The following is a 21,680-nucleotide window of genomic DNA, read 5'->3' on the forward strand; positions in this document are numbered from 1 at the left end:
CTCTACTCTCTACCTCACTCTGTCTAACCGCCAACGCTTTCGAGCTGGGCCAACATTCCAATCGGGTCGGATCGGATCGGGTCTAACCTTCAGGCAACTTGTCGCTCGAACCAAATATTGTCGCACAGCCAGAACCAGAATTTCGCAACGGCAGCGAATATGGAATACCCTTTTGTGAATGAATGCCGGCAAATAGGCTGGTGACTTATGTGTTTTGCCTCTCTAAAATTAAATTCGTTTAAACTGTTTTTAAAATATTCGAAAAATCATTGATAGCTTCGTTAAAGCCGCACTTTAAGAGAACCAGATAAGAAATTAAGTGTTTTAATGGTTAGTTAATGATAACAAAAAAAAACAATTTTTAAATAAACTCATAAAAAACTATCTTAATATATAGTTTCTTTAGCTTATTTTAAACTTTCGAAGTCCAAAATCACAAATATCGTTGTTCTATGAAAGCCCGCCCACACAAAATATTTCATATCAGTCGGAAGAACATAAATATATAAATATTAATTAATTATAAATATTCGTCACGGTCGGTCGCCAGAAAGTATGCAACGAAAATGGCGAGCAGACTTCTTATAAATGGGTTGCTGAAACTGTTTTACCTGATGTGGTTAGGGTATTAGAGTTTGGATTCAGATTCGGATTGAGTTCGATTTCGATTGTTCGGACTGTTGGGGCTCTCTCGCGCTCTCCGAAGTCAGACTTGAATGAATGGCCAGCAGATGGAGACCGCAAAATGGAAAATGCCGATCTGGGGGGAACGAAAGGGGCGGGGACGGCGAGAGGGAGCTGCGATCGCCAATTTCAGCTAAAGCTAAAGCCAAAAGCCAGGCAGCCCGCAACAACAACTGGAAAGTGAATAACAAACGGCAAAAGCAAAGCCAATGGCAGCAGGTAGATCAGTTGTGAATCTGGCAACAAACCATTTGGCTGGGGCTGCTGCTCCAAAACAAAATAACAAAAACAACGCGATCCTCTCTTCGACTCCAAATGTGCGCGTGTGTGTGTGAGTGCCTATCGATACGGATGCATTGTGTTTATTGTTATTGTGGTTTTGCCGAGTATATAAATAAAATATCTATATAAATCACATTTATCTTTATAACAATCCGTTAATAATCACCCCTAATCCTTGCTTATCGAAAAAGTGGACCCTTTTACACGTGATAACTTTTCAAGGATCCCCATTCCCGCTTGAAAAAAACCAAAACGCGTGTTTCCACTGCGTTTTAGCGCCCAATTTGGCGCCCTACTGGCCTTCTCAAAAACATCTGTTTGCCCAGCCACCCATGTGTATGTTGTTGGCTAATTGGCCAACTCCCTGCCCCTCTCTTACCTCAAATGTATTTCTCCACATCTCTTAAACTTGGCTTGTTTGATTTTTTTTATTTTGTTTTTGTTTAGTGATCAATATGTGATCTGTGATGTTGACCAGTGTTAAAAAAAAACGGGTCACTTTGAAAAATGTACTCTTAAACATTTGAATAACTAATTTCAATACATTTCAAAAATAAATAAATTAACATTTAAAAACGAAGAACGAAAATAATTAAGATCTTAAAATGTTCTTCCATGACACCGAACATATCCCAAAACATCATTAAGTTCAATATTTTTCAAACAAATATTCTTTAAATAGAATAAAAAAGAAGGTTCGAAATAATATTCCGTTCCCATATACATGTATATGTATAAGTAACTTTTTTTGTTAATCAAAATTAACAGAAATTCACACAAGTGACCTTGTGGAACATCCTCGTCGCAAGTTAAGATTGAACTAGAATCATCCGTATTTGTAAGTGCGAGTACGTGATACCATTTATAAGGTGCATATGTGTGTATATAGCCAGGAGGCGTGGGCCGGTCGCTTTTAATTGCACCAACCCGAACAAATCAAATGGAAATCCAATAGAATCGAATGGAATCGGGTTAACAGACATCGATAACGATGAGTTGGTTAGCCCTGTTACGTTGTTATTGTAGGTGCCATCGTTACGATCGCTCCAAATTATTTTGCATATAATCACAGTGAAGCGATGAGATGAATGTCGAGAGCTTCTTTAAAAGTTCATATCAAAAGTTTAGAGTTAGTTTTTTGGTTCAGCTAAATGAAATCATAAATAGGTTATTTATTTATTTACAAGTTTTATAGATAAGTCATTCATTTTATGTAGAGAATTTACTAATAAAACACATTTATTAGTTCGTTAATTAATTCATTCACCAAAATTCAAATCTCACTTCGGTCATCTATCGGTTTTACTCAATGAAATCGATTTGAGTTCGTTCATTCAAGGCGATGATCGTGCTAGGAATGCTGCACTGTGGTTACAGGTATGACAAACTGACAAGTACGGCTTTATGTTTGCCACACAAACACACTCAAGTCAGATCACGGTTCTATAATGTGTAATGTATGGTAGATACTGGCATTGTGTGGGCTGAAGAAAGAAAGAAAACAGCATCCAGAATGAGTTAAGTAAAGTCGCGCAAATAACTCGCTCATTTCGTCATTTTGAGCAGGTATCAATATTTGATATATGTCCAAATACATAGATATGGTTATATCCATATATGTGTAATATGTACAATGTACATATGCAAATCCGAATGGGGCTCTACACAAAGAAAAAAGTGTAAATATTAACCGATGAAGTATTTTGCATTTAAATATTCAGCGTTGTGCTTCTTGAGTTAGTAATATTACATTTTCAGACATGTCTTATAAACTAGTTTTTAAGGAGTCTTAATTTGAATTTGTTTGTCTACGGTTTATTTTATTTTTATAAATCGCATCTTGTGTTTGAACGACGTTTAAGTGTCACTTTATGCTTAATGCTAGCAAATATGGTCTAAATTTTATTATACAACATATATTTGTAAAATTATGAGCGCAGAACTTGTTAAAAAAACTTATCCATTACAACAGCCTAAAAATATATTTTTGGTATAAAATGTAATAATATTAATCATTTTAAATCCGATTTTTCCTGTGCATGGATGACTTTAAGCGTCACAAAATCCTCAGATTTTGTAGATTTGTTGACTCCAAACCTCGTTTGTGTGTCAACATTATTATTGTGTTTAAATATGTCTGTTTCTGTTTCGGTTTTGTTTCTGATTTGGTTTTTGTTTCGAGAACGCTTGAGCGTTTCATTAACAGGCGGGGGCGGGTCGCCAGGCGAAGGCGTTCCAAATGCTTTGGCTTTGGCTTTGGCCATCGGGGCCAAAAACGAAAACTAAAACTCATTTTGACCAAATGCGTTCGAAACTATGCGCCAAAACAGCGAGTGGGCAGCGCCGCCAGTTCAAAGTTGTTCGAGAGCAGCAATTATCCAAATGAGCAACTGATGCTAAAGACCCGAGAAGTGGGGAACTAAAATCCAAGTCAAGGAGAGAACAAAAATAATTGATCCTTCGGTGGTGCAAGAAAATTTGCAGAGGGTACTTTAATTTTGGTCACAAGTTTATAACTCATTAAAATATACATTTTCGACCCAATAAAGTAATTCAAAAGTAAAGTAATTCTTGATCAGCATTACTTGGCAACGTAGTGAATGAGACATTGTCGATCAAATAAAGTATTTATGTAAGAAAATTCTTGATCAGCCGACCCGCTAGTCTCTCTCTCAGTTTTAAAGGGTTGTGTTTAACTAATTTTTATCAATCGACATAACTTCATTGCTTGCAAACATAAGAATCTAGTCTGAGATTTTCAGTCCTAGGATTACTTTTTTAGCTTATCAAAATGCATCTCTTTAAGGGGTTATAAACCTTTTTTTGTCGAAAAACATAAGAAAGTTTGGATTTTTGTTATGTATGTAGCAATTTTTTGTATTAAATTATTGATTATATTTTTTGAAAGTTTAGTTTGTTGACAATGTTTATGCAAAAATTTGTGAAAAAATATTGAATAGTTTTTAAGGGGTGGCTGTTTCCCTTAAACGTCTTTTTTTGGAAGAGCCTTGCGGTTATAATTCACCAGGGCGAATTAGTTTCCCTGTACCTGAACGATCATTTTTATACCCTTGCAGAGGGTATTATAATTTTGGTCAAAAGTGTGCAACGCAGTGAAGGAGACATCTCCGACCCTATAAAGTATATATATTCTTGATCAGGATCACCTCCTGAGTTGATATAGCCATGTCCGTCTGTCCGTCTGTCCGTCTGTCCGTCTGTCTGTCCGTCTGTCTGTTTCTACGCGAACTAGTCTCTCAGTTTTAAAGATATCGAATTGAAACTTTGCACACACCCTTCTTTCCTTTGCACGCAGTATATAAGTCGGAACGGCCGGGATCGGCCGACTATATCCTATAGCTGCCATATAACTGAACGATCGGAAATGCCATAACTTTCGTGTTTGTTAAGTTAGGAAGTTGGGATTTTCTATGGGTTTTGTATTTGGCTAATCAATCCGACATGCCGAGTTTCATAAGGATCGGCCGACTATATCCTATAGCTTCCATATAACTGATTGATCGGAAATGCCATAACTTTGGTGTTTGTAAAGTTAGAATGTTGGGATTTTCTATGGGTTTTATATTTGGCTAATCAATCCGAAATGCCGAATTTCATAAGGATCGGCCAACTATATCCTATAGCTGCCATACAACTGATTGATCGGAAATGCCATAACTTTGGTGTTTGTAAAGTTAGGAAGTTGGCATTTTCTATGGGTGTTATATTTGGCCAGCCAATCCGACCTACCAAATTTCATAAGGATCGGCCGACTATATCCTATAGCTGCCATATAACTGAACGATTGGAAATGTCATAACTTAGGTGTTTTTAAAGTTAGGAAGTTGGGATTTTTTATGAGTATTAAGAATGCATCATATGAATAATTTTGGAGAATATAATTTACAGAGTATTCTGCAAGGGTATATCAACTTCGGCTCCGCCCGAAGTTAGCTTTCCTTTCTTGTTATATTTTTTTTTGTGCATACGTGAACGTTTTATGCAAAAAATTAAGTTTTTGGTCGCTATAATTCTTACAAAAGTATCTATTTCGGTGAAATAAAAATTTTTGCATAAATAATCGATCGTTCAAATACACACAAAATTCATTACGAACATTTAAAAAAAATTTGAAGAAAATCGGTTCAGTAGTTTTTCGGCAATCCATATCACCGCAAAGTCACTTTTCAAAAAACATCATTTCGAGATATTTGCTTATAAGGTTTTAAGTTTGGGTTTTGGGTTTTAACACATCCCAAGAGTGCCATTATATACAAATTTGACCCAGAAAATACTATTAACTCAAAATTGTTTAATGACCAACATAAAATATAATTTGTCAAGACAAATATTTTGAAAATACACCAACTATTGAAAAAGCTGGCAAGGACTGAATGGTATTTCCTTTTTTGTGTGCCAAAAGTAAAATTCATACGTATGTATGCATCAATAATTTAACCGTAGCTTTAAAAAAAGTCAGAAATACTTAAGTGTGATAAATCAACTTTTTTATGTGATAAAACTTTCACATTGCTATACTATACTATCAGGTGGCTCCATCTGTTGGAACTCTGCGGCACTTGTAAAACGTTTTTAAACAAAGCATACTTTTAAACAAAAATGCTAAAGGCTCAAATACATTTGGAAACTCGGCTAAGCGAATACGCCAACCTTTATAATGTTTTAAAAGCTATCAAATTATGTTAAACTTAAGATTAACTTAACATATTATTTTTTTAATGTTCTTAACAAATCTGTCTTATGTCCTGCAGAAAATAAACGCGGAGTTTAAAATTGCTTAAAATAAACAAAGTCCGAGGGAAGAAAAGAAACCCAAAAAACCGAAAAATCAGCAGTGGCTATGGCTTTAAGCAAGACCATCAAATCAAAAGCTGGCGCCAAAGACGAACAAAACGAACTGGTGAGTGCTAGATGGCCCCCCTTAACCCACCCACTGCCCCTTAACCCACAAAAGCAGTCCACCACACGAAACTAACATTCACATTACATATAGTTGCGGTCAAAATTATAGTGGTATCTACATAAGATAGGAGAAACAATTTTCAATTATATTCCAAAAAATATCATTTTTGCTTTTATTAATTGCATAGTATAGTTGTTTTTTATTTATATTTTTTTTTAGTTTTCATATATGTATACCCGTTCATGTAAAGTAAAAGGGTAAATATATTCATTTTAAAGTATGCATGGTCTTGATTTGGATTAGCATCCGTGTCAATCTATCAAAGCTCTTTTTTTTGTCCGTCATGTCCGTATAACCATCGAGAGTATCGTCCCTAGATCTTGATATTCCTTAGAAAAAAATATGTTCATGGTAGAGAGAAGTGTTTATTGTTTATTAAGTCGATATATGTATCGACACACCGAAAATTGTATTTTAATATTTTTAGTTGGTTAGTCAAGGCACTAAACTATTGCGTTACTTCTTGTCTTCTTTCTATTCAACATTTCATAACATTTATCTTTAAAAACATAGCAGAATAAATATCCATCGAAATGTTGGCATACATTAGCTGTATCTATATTAATACCTTTCTCACTTTTTTCTGAAAAATCCGCTGGCTCAGTGTTTAGCAGCCACTGATACATCATTGATCAGTGATCATGTGGTTGTGATGCTGGACTTGTTCATTAGAATTGGGGATTCCAAATAAATTATAGCATAATTCAGGGCACTTTCACAAGTGATTTTAAACATCCAGTGATTTATTTGACAACCCTGACAAGTTAAAACAATTGAAGTAGTAGCCTCCTGCATGATTTTAAAGTACCACTACCATTATTTTGACCGCAACTGTACCCCCTCTCCTCCCGTTGGCTAAAAATGTACTCACATTCGGGCCACGTTAATCGCGTAAGGTGGCTCAGGTAAAGTAAAGCTCGTCGAGCGGGCAAAAACAATGAATGGCTGCCAGCGTCAACGTCGACGGCGGCAGAGGCAGAGGCAGCGACTGCGGCCGAAAAAAAGGCAAACAGTTTTTCAGCTCAGGTGTAACAAACTAACGGTGCAGTTACCGACGGCCAGCAGTCGCAGACGCGCCATCGAACACGCCGCTCGCGATCGCGCTCTCATTCGGTTTTCCGATTTCAGTTTTCCAGCTTTTCAGTTTTCCAGCTTCTCGCAGCTATTTAGATTTCCCGTGTCGGTTTTTCAGCTTACTCGCTTTTTTGGCCCGATCGTTTTCCGTTTCGGTTTCCATTTCGTTGGCGCTTCATTTAACACAACCGCTTAAATTGAAAACCCCCCAATCGATCTAAATTTAATTGTATTTTTGGTTTGTTAATTGTCGCGCTGCACTTGATTTTTTTCTTCGTGTGGTTTTTACGCTAATTGCCTGAATGGCAAAGGCAAAGTGCAAAGTGTGACAGTGCAAGAGATAAAGAGCAAGAGAGAGAGAGAGAGCGGGAGAGAAGGGTGAGCGGGGGCAATTACACTAAGAAAAAATGAGTGAAAAGAACTAGTCCTTACATTGCAATTTCTCGCACTAAAAAATGCGAACTTTCCAATTATAATAAAGCCAAATGAACAGGATCTTGAGATATAATGGCTCAAAATATTTTAACTAATGTATGCAGTATGCAGTTTTTATCTAAAACAGTTACACAATAGAAAAATAGATTAGGTAGGTGACAATGTGCGAGAATTTATGTCTTGCAGGTGATCTTTTGAACATTTGATGTTCTAGATCTATAAGGTAAGAAGCTATACTGGCATTTTAAATAAAAGGCAGACACCTACAGACTAAAAAGGGGGTCAAAAAGAAATGGGCCAATAAGTGCAAAAATAAACTTGGGAAAATACCTCAGCAATTCTACTTTTATGCATAGAATTTCTCTCGGTGAGTGCCGCATACAAAAGTTATATTTTTTGTGCTGTGCAGAATTGGAGATATATTTTTATGCGACCCATTCCCGTTGCCAGATCGCGGCCCAAGTGGCGTATACGTGCAAAAAATTAATCATTAACTCGGGCTTTTTGCACTCACTCTTCGCCGTTCGTTTCGTATATTTTTGCTTCGTTTTGCTGCTCTATTCGTTGTCGTGACATTTGTTGTTGTTGTTCGGCTGCATATTTGCCAAACAATTTAGTTTGTACTTCTATTTTGTTGCCATTTTGTTGATCTTTGCGTGTTGCATCACCCAACCCACATGGGCCATTGCGCATACGCAATGTTGGCCCAGCAAATTAGTTCTAGTATTGGCGCAATATTGCAAGTTTGTCGGATAACAGCCCCCTGCATCGCTTCACCCCCTCCCCTTTCAACGAGCCTCGAACATATTTTCCCACCATTAAGAGGCCCCCAAAGTCCGAGAGATCAGGCAATATAACAACAAGGCCTGAGAAACACTCACATATAACAACAAATCAAAGCCTGCACACAAAGTGTTGGACACTGCACAGCAAAAAAGTGATATACTGTTTAATATTATATATTAATGTTTATTTTTGACTTCATGGTTAGTTCCATGTCAATGTTAAAATATTATTTACAGATATATAAATGGAAACATGTTAAAAGTAGTATGAAAATGTATGTTTATATATCAAAAAATAAAAAATTCCCATTAAAATTGAAATATTTTTTATTTCTCCCTCACCCTTTTGAAATAAATACTATTTAAATAAATAAAATGGTTAAAGTTAAATGAAATATATTTGACCATTCTCTTAATTACTTCAAAATAAAACTTCCAGTAAAAAGTATAAAGTTATACATTATAATTGTATTAAATGTTTGTTTAATACCATTTATTAAAATCTTGTAAATGTTTGCATGGTTTTATTATTAATTACCTTAAAACCTAAACAATTTTAACGGAAAACTAATTTTAAATTCTTAAGCCCATAAAAGTTTTCAATAATAATACAATTCACGTAGTATTCGATTTAAGATCACTTTTTTCACTGTATGAAGTTAAAAAGGGGGTTGAGTGAAGTGTGGGATGCGGGTGGGGGTTTTTCACTAGCACCCACAACTAATGCAGTTGTTGTTGTTGTTTTCTCTGTTGCTATTGTTGTTGTTGCTGGCGGTTAGTTGCTGGTTATGTGTGGCTGCTTTTTTGAAAGAGTTTTGTTGTCTCGTTGTTTATTGTTGTTTTTAGTCGTGTTCAACTTGTTTGTCCGTTGTGGTTGTTGTGGGTGAACTATTTAAGATTTTTTCCCGCTCTTCTAAAAGGAAAACTCTTTTGGCCTGCCTTGCGTTTTTTGGACAGCAGCCACAATTCAATGTCTTTGTATGGCCAAAAGGCGTGAATTAAATGCAACTACAACATGCCAGTGGGAAAAGAGGCCTGGGAAGGGGTTTTTGGGGGATTGGCTGGGAGTCGGATTCAGATACCTATTCGTCGTTGACCAGTGCGTGACTTGTGGGCTCGGCTGCAACTTGGCTGTTGCAGCTCAGATCGCTCAGCTTAAGGCCTTCATACATATGTACATTCATGAAGTGGCTGCCGTCGCACACGAAAAACTTGGAGTACTCTGGCAGTTTGTAATGGTTAAACATATAAATTATTCAAATTTATTTTTATTTTATACATAAATTGTTTTGATACGTTTCACCTTCCCTAGAACCAAACAATAATGAATTTCACTTATTTATGAGCAACTTAAATAAGCAGTTAGGAGCTTGTGGGTATCTACTTTAATGTATACATATTAAAAAGAATATATATATATATGAATGATAAATATTATAAATCCGTAACAGTAAAGAAAATAAAATTTTAACTCTCTTAAGTTGCGATCTTCTTGGTTTTTCTCCCAGTGTTTTGCTGCCGTTGCTTTTGGGTCAAGTAAAAGGCTTTGCGATTGCAATAGGAATTGTCAAAGTTTGCTAATGCTGAAACTCCAAACTCGCAACTCTGAACTTCAGCTCCCCCGAAAACAAGCGAGATTTTTCAATGCATGACTCATGGTTGGGCGTGACTACTCCCTCTTCATCAAAGAGATACCCCTTTTCAGTTTTTAGCCATGTAACACTGTGACAAAAGAGGAGGCATCGGCATCGGCATCGGCATCGGCATCGCCTTAAGCGGCACTCAGACGAACCGAACACAGAAGCTTCTTTACCATATTTCTACACCTTTTTGTTTGCGGTGGCTTCCATCGATTCCCTTTTGCAAAGCAACAAATCAATTTGACCGGAAGCAATTACAAAAATGGCCAAATTGCAGTCACAATTAAGTGTGCGTTGTTGTGGCGGACTGACGTCATCGCACGATCGGTGAAAACCGAAAATAGCAAATCAGCCAGCCGAGAACACGGGCGAAATTTATTGCCCGTTTGCCTAATTATCGATTCAAGAATCGTTTTCCCGCACCAACGAATTGGTGGCCTCTGTGGGAGAGATGTTTCGCGCTTGGCCACATCCGTTTGAGCCATCTGAAATTTGGCCAAAAGCTGGTCAGCGATCTCGAAATGATGGTTCACCGGCAATTGGAGAGCTTGCAGATCGATGCTTTGGGCAACTCAGTTGTTATATAAGAATAGGAAATTGGGGTTTGCTTAGCAAGAGATCTTTTCCATATCTTTTTAGCTTTAATGGCAAACTAAAAGAAACCGAGAACTTTAAAAAGGTAGTACTTAAAAATAAGTAAAAGATGAAAAGGCTTACATCTAAGAAAGATTTAAAGGGAGGAACAAGTAACGATTAGAAAAATACATTGAAAAGGTTATTGTGAGTATTATAAAAGAAATGAAACACCAATAGATTTTCAATTCAGAATCTTAGGTGTTCAAACTGTTGGCACATATAAATCTATATAAAAATCCCTTTTAATACTATATTATTTATGCATAAAACTTTAAATAAATGTAAAGGCCTGCTCCATACCCTAATTCCCATTTAAATCCAGCCAGATGTGTTCGTGAATATTCGAATATTCCCTAATACAGAAACAGCAGTCAGAGGGCAACATTTTCACAGAGCTTGTTGTTGTTGTTGCCGCTGCCGTGGGTCTGGTGATCTGACCTTTGGCCGCTTTTTGAGCCCAGTTAAGTTGGACTGAGCGCAAAAGTTTGTTTTGTCCGAATTTCCACTTCCATTTTCCATTTCACCGCCTTGAACTGTGCACGATGCCCTTTTGGGTTTCGGCCTGTATTTCATTTTGTTGGCCGAAAAGATGGGGGAGGGCTTTGAGCCGTACTGAGGGAGATATGGAGTATCTAATACCGCACCCACTGCCAGATCCATTTATGGCCCTTGGCCGCAGCTTAATGAGCTCGCAGCACCGTATTAAACTTAACGCTTGGCGAATTTAACGCCCATTGCAAAAAGGGAGGTGTACTTACCATGGTTATCACTTGGATGAATATGAATTAAAAACGCAGGGAAACAAAAGTTCTCTACAGGTTTTATCGTATTTCATTTGGATAATGAAGGCTATTCGAGTTATTTAAAATATACGAAAACCTTAATTTGTTTGTTTACTCTATTATTAGGAATGGTTTTGAATTTGTTTTTCTAAGTTACATTTTAGAGACATCGTGCTCTATATTATTTTTGCAGTTCTATTTTTAATTCTTTTAGCCAAATCCACAAAGCCTCAAGTTCGTGTTTCTTGTTGCATACATTTTATTGATTGGGACATTGAAAAAATAATTAGAAATAGGAAACTATGAAGAAACTCTTATTTGCTAAAATTTAAAAAGTATTTGCTTTGATTATAGTACAAGATCACAATTAATTGAATTGTCAGTTTTTTCATTCAGTAAAGAAAGAAGGTGTAAGATTAGATTAAAACATAACGATTTGGGAATCGAAGGGTTAGCCATGGGTCGATTTCTCCTACCTTCTCTTTATCTCTCATTCTCTTCTTGGCTTGGTGGCCCAATGCACATCCGATTCGGCTTGGTTTGGCACAGACTCCGGGCCCAATCTTCGCAAGCTGAACCCGTAAATCGCGCTCTGCGATGTGGTGCGAGCTCTGGACTTGCCGCCGAGCAACACCACAATCTGGAGCGGGAAGTGCGACTGGAACGGGATCGGGATCGGGATCGGGAACGGAACCGGAAAGTTGGCGGAGAACTGGAGGGCAGGGACAGTGGGGCGAGCAGATGTAGTCGGCAGTTAGAGCACAGCCACCGTTGCCACCGCCACCGTCAGATGATCGAATGGTGGTGATCCTCCTACTGTCGCCATGCACTTGCAGCCGCAGCAGCAGCAGCAGCCACGCCCATGCCCATGCCCACGCCCACGCCCACGCCCACGATCCCGCCCACGCAACGCCCAAGCACCACCAAGAAGCACAACCAGCACCACCGGCCAAAAGTGGAGATTCCCGGAGCAGCAATGAATCTTCCTCGGCATCCACGGGCGACACAGCCATTCCGGCTGGATATCTGCAGCTGCACCACCAGAAACAGAAGGAGCAACAGCAGTTGCACCACCAACAGAACCAGCACAATCCGGAGCAACACCCCCACCAACCTAGTCATAGTCATAGCACAACACCACTGCCCGTTTTCGGCCACGGAAGATGGCTGCCCCTGCAACCACCGAACGCCGTGCCCAAGCCACCGCGCACCCATGGCATCCATTGGCCACCCAGTGTCTATCCTGCCCCACCCAACCACCAACCGATCATCTTCCGCGTACAATCATCACTGCCCAACGGGAGCTTTACTAACGCAACCACCACCACAACCACCACCACTGACTACGTGCGTCACGTGACCCGCGTTAACTTCTACGACATTGATACTTCGCAGGTCGAATTCGAGCCCAAAGATGACGAGGAGAGCAACGAGGCCACGGCAGGCAATTGCGATACAGAAGCTATTACCAAAGAAGGTGAGTTGGTCTATATATGTACTGTATACCCTGGGATTAACTGGGGGTTAGAGTAAGTAACCAGTGGGTAAGTAACCCTGGGATTAACTGGGGGTTAGAGTAAGTAACCAGGGGCTTATAGAATGGTAGGACTGCGTAAGTGATCAAGGGTTAGGCGGAATCAACTCAATTTTAATTGATTAGTTATATCAGGAGATATATTGTATGAAAGTAATGGATAAGTAAGTACTGGTTAAGATTAATCATGATATACAGGTTAACTTGTACTTAGCTATTTTTTGTCCCACCATTACTCATTAGTACATCTTCACTTATACCTTGTTTTTATGAGAATAAGTGTAACATAATATTTAAATTAAGTGCAACTTGTTCAGTCTAAGATTCTGAATATGGTTAGCTCAAACTTTAGAAATGACCTTAAGTTAAGATTAGGAAAGTGTGATAACTTTTTCACAATATACCTCAAAAACAAAACTTGTCTTAAGAATAAAAACCAATATTTATGAATTCTTAATGGAAACAAATCAGAAAATTAATAAAAACTTATTAATAATTAGAGAAAGCTACATATATAAACAGAGAACGAGGTATTTAATTCATAAGAATAAAGGCAATCAATACTCACTGCGATCTCCAGTGACGAATTGGGTTCCTGAGTTCATGTCAAGACACTGATCAACGTTCTGATCTTGATTGTTTGCTCCGGTCGTGGGTGAGCCAATCAAGTGACATCATCACCATTGGCATGTCCTACCCTTCAAACATCAGCCAACAAATTGCCGTCAGCGTGAGATCACAGTAAGTGAGGAGAACATCGAGATATTGATGGATATATACCAGTGGATTGACATAGTCACTGGATTACTCACTCGATTATCGATGGCGGGTTGGTTATGCAACAGTAGAGGGGGCAAAACTAGTAGTACATTTATACTATGCAGTATAACATAATAGAATTGGCATTCTCATTGACATAAAGTTGAAATGCAGACGTTGAAAATGGGAAAAACACAAGAACAAAACTGAGCTAAGCTCCCACACATTAAGCATACAACCCGGTGGCCTTTTGAAGATGAGAAACGAAAGTGAAAACTTTGAATGCGATTCCAATACATTTCCATATTCATAATTCGACTACTAATCCCAAATTCCTTTCGCTCCCTGCTTTTCCAATTATATACATACATATTCCACCCGCGGAAATCATAGAAAGTTTTGATTTAATTATGTGATTAACATAACACAAAGGCGCCACTGCCAGCAGCAACTTGCAACCAACAACTAGCAACTAGCAACTTGCAACTGCAACAATAAGTCGATTACTTGCGGCAATCTAAAAAATGTATGCACAACAACCGTAAAAAACGTGTAAAAATTAGAAATAACAAGCGGCTAACAACAAAATGCAAATGCATGGAAGACTGCCAACTGAATCACTGGAAAAATGATCCAAAGAAAATGTGTTGCTGCAGCGGCAAAAGATTTCCCACGTTAGCGAATCATTAAAAATCAACTCGCGAGGCAACCTGACAAGCCATATGCAAAAATGGGAGGAAAAGTGTTGGAAAAATTACAATAATTGGTGCACCACTTCGCGACACAACCTCCATGCAACTGCCACCACGCTGCCTTTGGTTTTTATTTTAATTTTGTTGCAAAGGAAGTAGCTGCTTAACAAGACAAAGGAAAACGAGCACATGCATATATATTTATTTCTGATAGTAATATAAGTATCACTAATAAATGAATATTGTAGTTTTTCACAGTAGGGCGGTACAAATTTGTAAGCAAATAAGCTTTTAATTGGACTGCGCATTGGATTCCAGGTTTATTACTCATACGCACCGTATGCCTTTGATAACAGAATTTATTCTAACTGGCAATACGTGACGTATGAGTAATTTTCATGGACTTAGACTTTAAATAAATTTGATTGGTTTCCGAAAACATTTATTGCCCACAAAAATCTATCACATTAAACGGTGAGCGTAAGATTTTTTTTGAAGCACATTAATGTCAATTTTCAACAACATTTTTCAAGTTCTGTTAAGAGAAACGCAACAGCAAAATTTAAATATAGTCACTTGTTTTAGTATCGCACCATAATTTTGTAATAACACAAAATGTATTTGGGAATTTCCTTTGGTTCTAAACACGAAAGTATACCTTAAGACGCAATACTAAAGTAAAAATTTGAAGTGCAGTTTTACCTACAGTATATGAAAATAAATATATAATTAAAATTTGTCCAATTAATACTCCAATTCATGTTAATAAAATTACTGTAACTAATATAGATCAAAATAATACTTGATTTAAAGGATAAAATTGGATTCCTCGGAATTTTCTTAAATTATAAAATGGTAAAATTATTAAAATTGCAATTGATAAAACTAATGCAATAACTCCTCCTAATTTATTAGGAATAGATCGTAAAATAGCATAAGCAAATAAAAACAAGAAAGGAAAGCTAACTTCGGGCGGAGCCGAAGTTGATATACCCTTGCAGAATGTAAATTATATTCTCCAAAATTATTCATAAGATGCATTCTTAATACTCATAAAAAATCCGAACTTCCTAACTTTAACAACAACAAAGTTATGGCATTTCCAATCGTTCAGTTATATGGCAGCTATAGGATATAGTCGGCCGATCCTTATGAAATTTGATAGGTCGGATTGATTGGCCAAAAATAAAATCCATAGAAAATCCCAACTTCCTAACTTTACAAACACCAAAGTTATGGCATTTCCGATCAATCAGTTATATGGCAGCTATAGGATATAGTCGGCCGATCCTTATGAAATTTGGTAGGTCGGATTGATTGTCCAAAAATAAAATCCATAGAAAATCCCAACTTCCTAACTTAACAAACACCAAAGTTATGGCATTTCCGATCAATCAGTTATATGGCAGCTATAGGATATAGTCGGCCGATCCTTATGAAATTTGGTGGGTCGGATTGATTGGCCAAATATAAAACCCATAGAAAATCCCAACTTTCTAACTTTACAAACACCAAAGTTATGGCATTTCCGATCAATCAGTTATATGGCAGCTATAGGATATAGTCGGCCGATCCTTATGAAATTTGGTAGGTCGGATTGATTGGCCAAATATAAAACCCATAGAAAATCCCAACTTTCTAACTTTACAAACACCAAAGTTATGGCATTTCCGATCAATCAGTTATATGGCAGCTATAGGATATAGTCGGCCGATCCTTATGAAATTTGGTAGGTCGGATTGATTGGCCAAATATAAAACCCATAGAAAATCCCAACTTCCTAACTTTACAAACACGAAAGTTATGGCATTTCCGATCAATCAGTTATATGGCAGCTATAGGATATAGTCGGCCGATCCCGGCCGTTCCGACTTATATACTGCGTGCAAAGGAAAGAAGGGTGTGTGCAAAGTTTCAATCCGATAGCTTTAAAACTGAGAGACTAGTTTGCGTAGAAACAGACAGACGGACAGACGGACAGACGGACAGACGGACATGGCTATATCAACTCAAGAGGTGATCCTGATCAAGAATATATATACTTTATAGGGTCGGAGATGTCTCCTTCACTGCGTTGCACACTTTTGACCAAAATTATAATACCCTCTGCAAGGGTATAAATATCATTCTGGTTGAATATGAGCAGGTGTAACTAATGGATTAGCTGGTATAAAATTTTGTAATAACACAAAATGTATTTTGGAATTTCCTTTGGTTCTAAACACAAAAGTATACCTTAAAACTCAATAATAAAGTAAAAACTTGATGTGCAGTTTTTGGGGAAATGTTTTTACCTCTGTGGACTATTTTCTGGGTGCGGCTGGTGACAAGTGCTTGGGGGCCACAAAATCAGGCGGGCGATGCAAATCGAAATCGCGATCGAGAGGGGAAATCGGTTGACAGGCCATAATCGATACCACAATTAGTCCAAGTGCTGATCGGAGCCAGAGATGTAATGCAATAGCTGGGTGCTGTGGAAAGACCTGCAGACAGATCGGTGGAAATGCGAGGAAATCGGCTGAAATCGGCAGAAATCGCGGCTTGTTAAGTGGGCGTGGCGGGGTAACATAAATTCACATTAGCGTCAAGAGCCCAAGCGCAATCGATTGAAGCGAATCGGTTTTGGTTCGGTTTTTCTGTTTTCGGTTCGAAACAATAGCAAACGAAACCGAGAATGCAATTGCACCCGATATCCAACCTGCTGAAGAGCCCCCCTTGCCCCCCGTTGCCCACAGCCCCTCCCCCATTTTCCTGGCCACATTTTCCTCCGATTTTCCTCTTCGTCTTGTGCCGTTTGTTTGCTTAATTGTGATTGTTGTTGTCGATGTTGTAGTTATTGTTGCTATTTATGAAGTGGTTGACTGCCCTGATGGAAGGGAAAACGGGGGAAATGGGGGAAGGGAAAAACTGAACCAGCATTGCAACAATGCGGATATGTATATAGCATGCGCAAATGATAAAGATAAACAGTCTGGTCAGGCAAATATAGTCGAACAATAGACAAAGGCCTTGGCGCAGTGGCACCTCTTGAATAATGAACAGGTATAAATAATAAGTTCTAAATAGTGTTATTGAGTGTTCGAAATAAGTATTTAAAAACGGCGGTAATTTTTTTGATATTAATTTGTGGAAAATGGACATATTGTTATTCCTATCCGAATTTACGAACAAGTGATTTTCAGAAACATTGCTCTTTGAAACCCGATTCATGGACTTGGCTTTCATTCTACTATGTAAATGTGGTGTAACCCAACTGTATTTGGCCAAGTTAGAATGTTCTAAAAATATGATCAGTAGATCACATATCCTTATTTAATTTTGTGAATATATGAACATATAATAATTAAATTAGGTTAAACAACCCTAATTTAATTCCCAAACAAAGCATATATAAAACTACGGTCTAATGCAGTCAGTATTTCATTCAATATAGATTATTTACTTATTGTACTTAATCTTTAAGCTTAATTAATTTTTTAATTAGTCACTTAAAGGGTTCCGTTCAAGTACAGTCACTGTAGGCAATCCTGTCTGTGGTTCGATCAACTGCCCAGCGGACTGCAATTGCGGGCTCGAATTCGAAGCAAGTCGCGGACTTAGATTCGGATTCAGACAGACGCCAGACAACGTTTCGGTTTCTGCCGCTGCCGCTGCAAATGCAGATAGATTATATAAGCGACCTTTAATGGTCCAGCGATCTCAATGCAGCTGAGATTTATATGGGGAAAACAGAGGCGAAGATAGAGATGGAGCCCGGGAGCCACGGAGAAAAACCCTGCCTCGCTTCCACCCAAAAGATGCAAAAAGTAGCAGTGAAATCACGTTGGCCAGTTGTCGGATGTCCGTGCTCGGAGCTCTGCACTCAGAAAATATTGGGTCTAATTGTTTTTTAAATGGCTTGATTCAAAGTAGACAAATGTTTTCTAATGTTAATTTAATTTAATTTTTTTTTAGAAAACATCTTCTATATTAATATTCAAAATTTTTTTGATTTTTTGACAAATTCGACATTATTATCAAACAATTTTCTTTAATTTAGAAAACAATCAGCATGGTTTTTTGTTTTTTGCAGTGTAAGCTCTCATCTCCCAGATCTCTAGACTCTGGGGTTTTGGCTAAGTCTAGTGCAGGTTGCCCAACAAAGGCGTACGTGTTACTATGCTAGATGCTTCTTATAAAAAAAACAATCATTATATATTTTATTTTGAGTTATAGCAATATAACCAAGACATATTTGTAATTTTTATGGATTATTTAAATGTTATAAATAATACTTAACATGAAATGCCACTTAAGATACTATTTTCTAATAAGTGAAATATATCGTAAGTTCGTAAAATTCTCATTTGCCTTTAAACTTATTTTCCGAATCTTTAAGGAATTTATTAATTTTGGAATACCATGTAAAACAAAAGAAAAACCTAAAAGCATTAAGGCTGCAATGTAAGTTTTTTTCAATTATAAAAAAACGTGGCAAATCGTACTTTTTTTTCATCGATTTGGTTTTTTTCCTCCCTAACTTAAAAAAAAAACGGACAGCACTAGGCTTAGAGTACAGTTAGCAGAGAGACCAACTTGGTCTGGGTTACGTAATTTGGCGAGCAACTCGAATGCGCTGAAGCGCTTCACGCCCCTCCAACTTTCCGACTTCTTTTGTTAGAAGCGGCGGACTGGATCTCAAAATGGGCATTATCCACATGCAAATGAGGCATCTTGGCCAGTTGGTTCTGTTGCAATTGGTGCCAAAAACTAAAAGCAGCAGCTTGAGAGATATTGGGCAACGTCTTGTCCTGTCTGCAAATCAGTTAACTGTGCAAAAAGCTCGGCCAAGAGCTTTGATTTTGGCCTAAACCCAAGCTTGAAATGGGTAATTAACCAGCCACTTTGGTCTCGTGTTGCCGTCTTTTAGGATGAAGCGCAAAATAAGAGTATTTGGGAAAGCTTTGAAAAACATCAATAGTCTGGTAGTTAAATATAAACTGAATATTTAAATCTTAAATCAAGTACTTACGTATGTTTATCTATCCTACCTATGATCTATCCTACAATCAACAAAGTTTAATTGTTATTTTCTTAAAATACTCTTTCCATCCGTAAACCCATTTCAGAGGAGTGGATAACGAAGCGCAAGACAGAACTCACAACTACCAGACAGATCGAAACGAGGGTGAAGCGACAGGTGAAGCTGCAGGATGGCAAGGTGATCGAGGACTCCGGTCCCATTGTCTCTACAAACACAACCGAAGACACCGATAAGCAGGAGACGGAAACCACTGAGGTGAGTTGTACCAATAGATTGGGTAATTTTAAGGAGTATTTTTTAATAAACTTCTAGGAACAATTGTTATCCATTTAATTGCATTTTTTATACATTTTGCATACAGAAAACACTTTTCTTATGTAAATGCATTATTACTAGGTAAAATAAGTGAGCTTTTTTTTTTTAAATAAATTTTAGAAACGGGACCTTGACCTGCCGGATGACCTCGATGGCAATGCCCAACTGATCGACGTGGCCGCCCTGCAGGCGGGCGCCGAGAATGAGACGCAGTTGGCCCAAATTCAAGAGGTCTTTGGACCGGCGGACGGAGCAGGAAAGCTGGTCAAGCGAATGGTTCCACGTCCGGTGGACGGACTAGTGCGACAAACGGACGACAAGCGGGTAATCTCACACGAGGAGATCAAAGATTACCACGAAACGGAGGACGTCAAGCACCACGGCGACTTCACAGATCAGGTGGGTCCAAAACTCATTTCCTACCACTGCTTATGACCTCGAAGTTCTGAATTGATTGTTGATTTATATTTTTAGACAAAGATTCTTATCCTTTAATTTACATTTAATACTTGTATTAACTTTATAAGTGAATTGTTCTGAATATCTTTTACCGTTTCCCCTTCTAATATTATTAAATCATTTTTATCGGGCTACAAAAAGTTGTAAAAACGATCAGAACAAATTAGCTAACAAAGATTTTTTTAAAAATGGATTTTGCTAAGATTATAGACATTTTTATTACATTTACTTTATAATAGTTATCTCTGACCTTATAGGTTATTATTATTATAGGTTACATTAAAATAATTTAATATACTGTGGATTCTGTGGAAAATGGTTTCAAAACGATCGCCACTTAGCGATGCTTTTGGTGGGGGAAAGCTCCAATTTGTTTTAGAATAGGCCTGATGGACTTAACCTCCACTTGGTCGTGGAACCAGCTACCACTCCCGACCTCCGACCCCCCGCTATGAAACGTTATTCATCTTCGGTTCAAGCTTAAGCTTTATTTTCATCTCCATCTCCATCACGAGTGGCACCGCTCTCTGCTCCGACCAAGAAGACCGGTTGGGTTAAACGAAATCGGGAGCGGTTCAGGCCAAGCAATGGTTTAATGACAAAAATTGAACTAAACAGATCCTTATGTTTTTATCTGGAGTAGTCAGATTAAAGCCAATAAGTATTAGTTATTAAATTAAATATATTATGAGACGAATCTATCTGTTCAATAGTGAAATCACAGAGGGGCAATAAAATGTCTTACTCAAAATTGAATAGTGTTCCTTGACACCAATTGCAGACGGCATTTAGTTGGTCAAGATTTATGAAATGATGATTTGTAAATATGATTTGTATACAAAGGATATACTAAATTTTCCTATAATTTTTTATTTATGCTTGTTATTATTGTCTCCAGAAATATTTTGAAATTGTAAAACCAAAAATATTACTTATTTATTTTATATTTTTCCGAGTGTTTGCCTGTGTAATCGGAGACAGGACTGCGGACAGGCTGAGCCGAAAATTGGCGTAAATAACTGAAAATCAATTCGGCGTGAAAAGCAACAATGTAGCAGTACTGGATGGTTTGCTTTTTTTTATTGTTCTACAGTAAACGCTCAATGCAGTGAACCAATGAAATACTAGTTTTCTCGATATTTGTTGTGTTGTTTCCCAAAACAATAGCTTTGTAATTGGAATAATTATTATTAATCGAACTTTAGTTATTGGACACTCGTTAAAGGTCCTTTGAAAGACGTTTAGAAATGATAAAAATAGCTATTCAAAAATCTAAATTACAGACACTCATGAGAGTGTTAACTGTATTTTTTTCTTTTATTTTTCTTTTAGCCGTTGTTGTTTTTGTTGCTTTTAAGCTCATTCGAAAGTTATTGGTGTTGTTGTTGGAGCTGCATCCCGCTGTCGTCGCAGTCGCTGTCTCAGTTGGCGTCGCAGTCGCTGCCTTACCTAGCGTCGCTGCCACCGCTGTGCCTCTACCGATTACTTTGCGTTTTGAGCAGTTGGACGATCAGTTGCCGTTCGGCGAGCGAAGAGAATACAACTCGCTTTGCATTTCGCGTTTCGTCTCGTTTCGCTTTGATATACTGTTATTTT

At 37.7% G+C, this 21,680-nt stretch overlaps 1 protein-coding gene across 5 annotated transcripts in view; it reads left to right on the forward strand.

Moving 5' to 3' along the window:
* Nucleotides 1-930: 930 nt before the first annotated feature.
* Nucleotides 931-21,680, forward strand: part of LOC108049774 (zinc finger CCCH domain-containing protein 13) — a 33,363-nt gene continuing 12,613 nt past the window's right edge. For 2 of the 5 annotated variants that reach the window (XM_044460916.1, XM_044460917.1), the window contains exons 1-5: nucleotides 931-1,015; nucleotides 5,739-5,887; nucleotides 12,698-12,779; nucleotides 19,396-19,565; nucleotides 19,746-20,024. In XM_044460916.1, the coding sequence (XP_044316851.1) occupies nucleotides 5,828-5,887; nucleotides 12,698-12,779; nucleotides 19,396-19,565; nucleotides 19,746-20,024 (591 nt within the window). In that variant the 5' untranslated portion in view covers nucleotides 931-1,015; nucleotides 5,739-5,827. Of the gene's footprint in view, nucleotides 1,016-5,738; nucleotides 5,888-7,008; nucleotides 7,403-11,725; nucleotides 12,780-19,395; nucleotides 19,566-19,745; nucleotides 20,025-21,680 lie in introns of those variants that run through there. The other 3 variants (XM_044460913.1, XM_044460915.1, XM_044460914.1) reach the window with 2 other exon arrangements.

This window comes from Drosophila rhopaloa, unplaced genomic scaffold (assembly GCF_018152115.1).
Source record: "Drosophila rhopaloa isolate 14029-0021.01 unplaced genomic scaffold, ASM1815211v1 contig_3, whole genome shotgun sequence".
Classification (NCBI taxonomy): domain Eukaryota; kingdom Metazoa; phylum Arthropoda; class Insecta; order Diptera; family Drosophilidae; genus Drosophila; species Drosophila rhopaloa.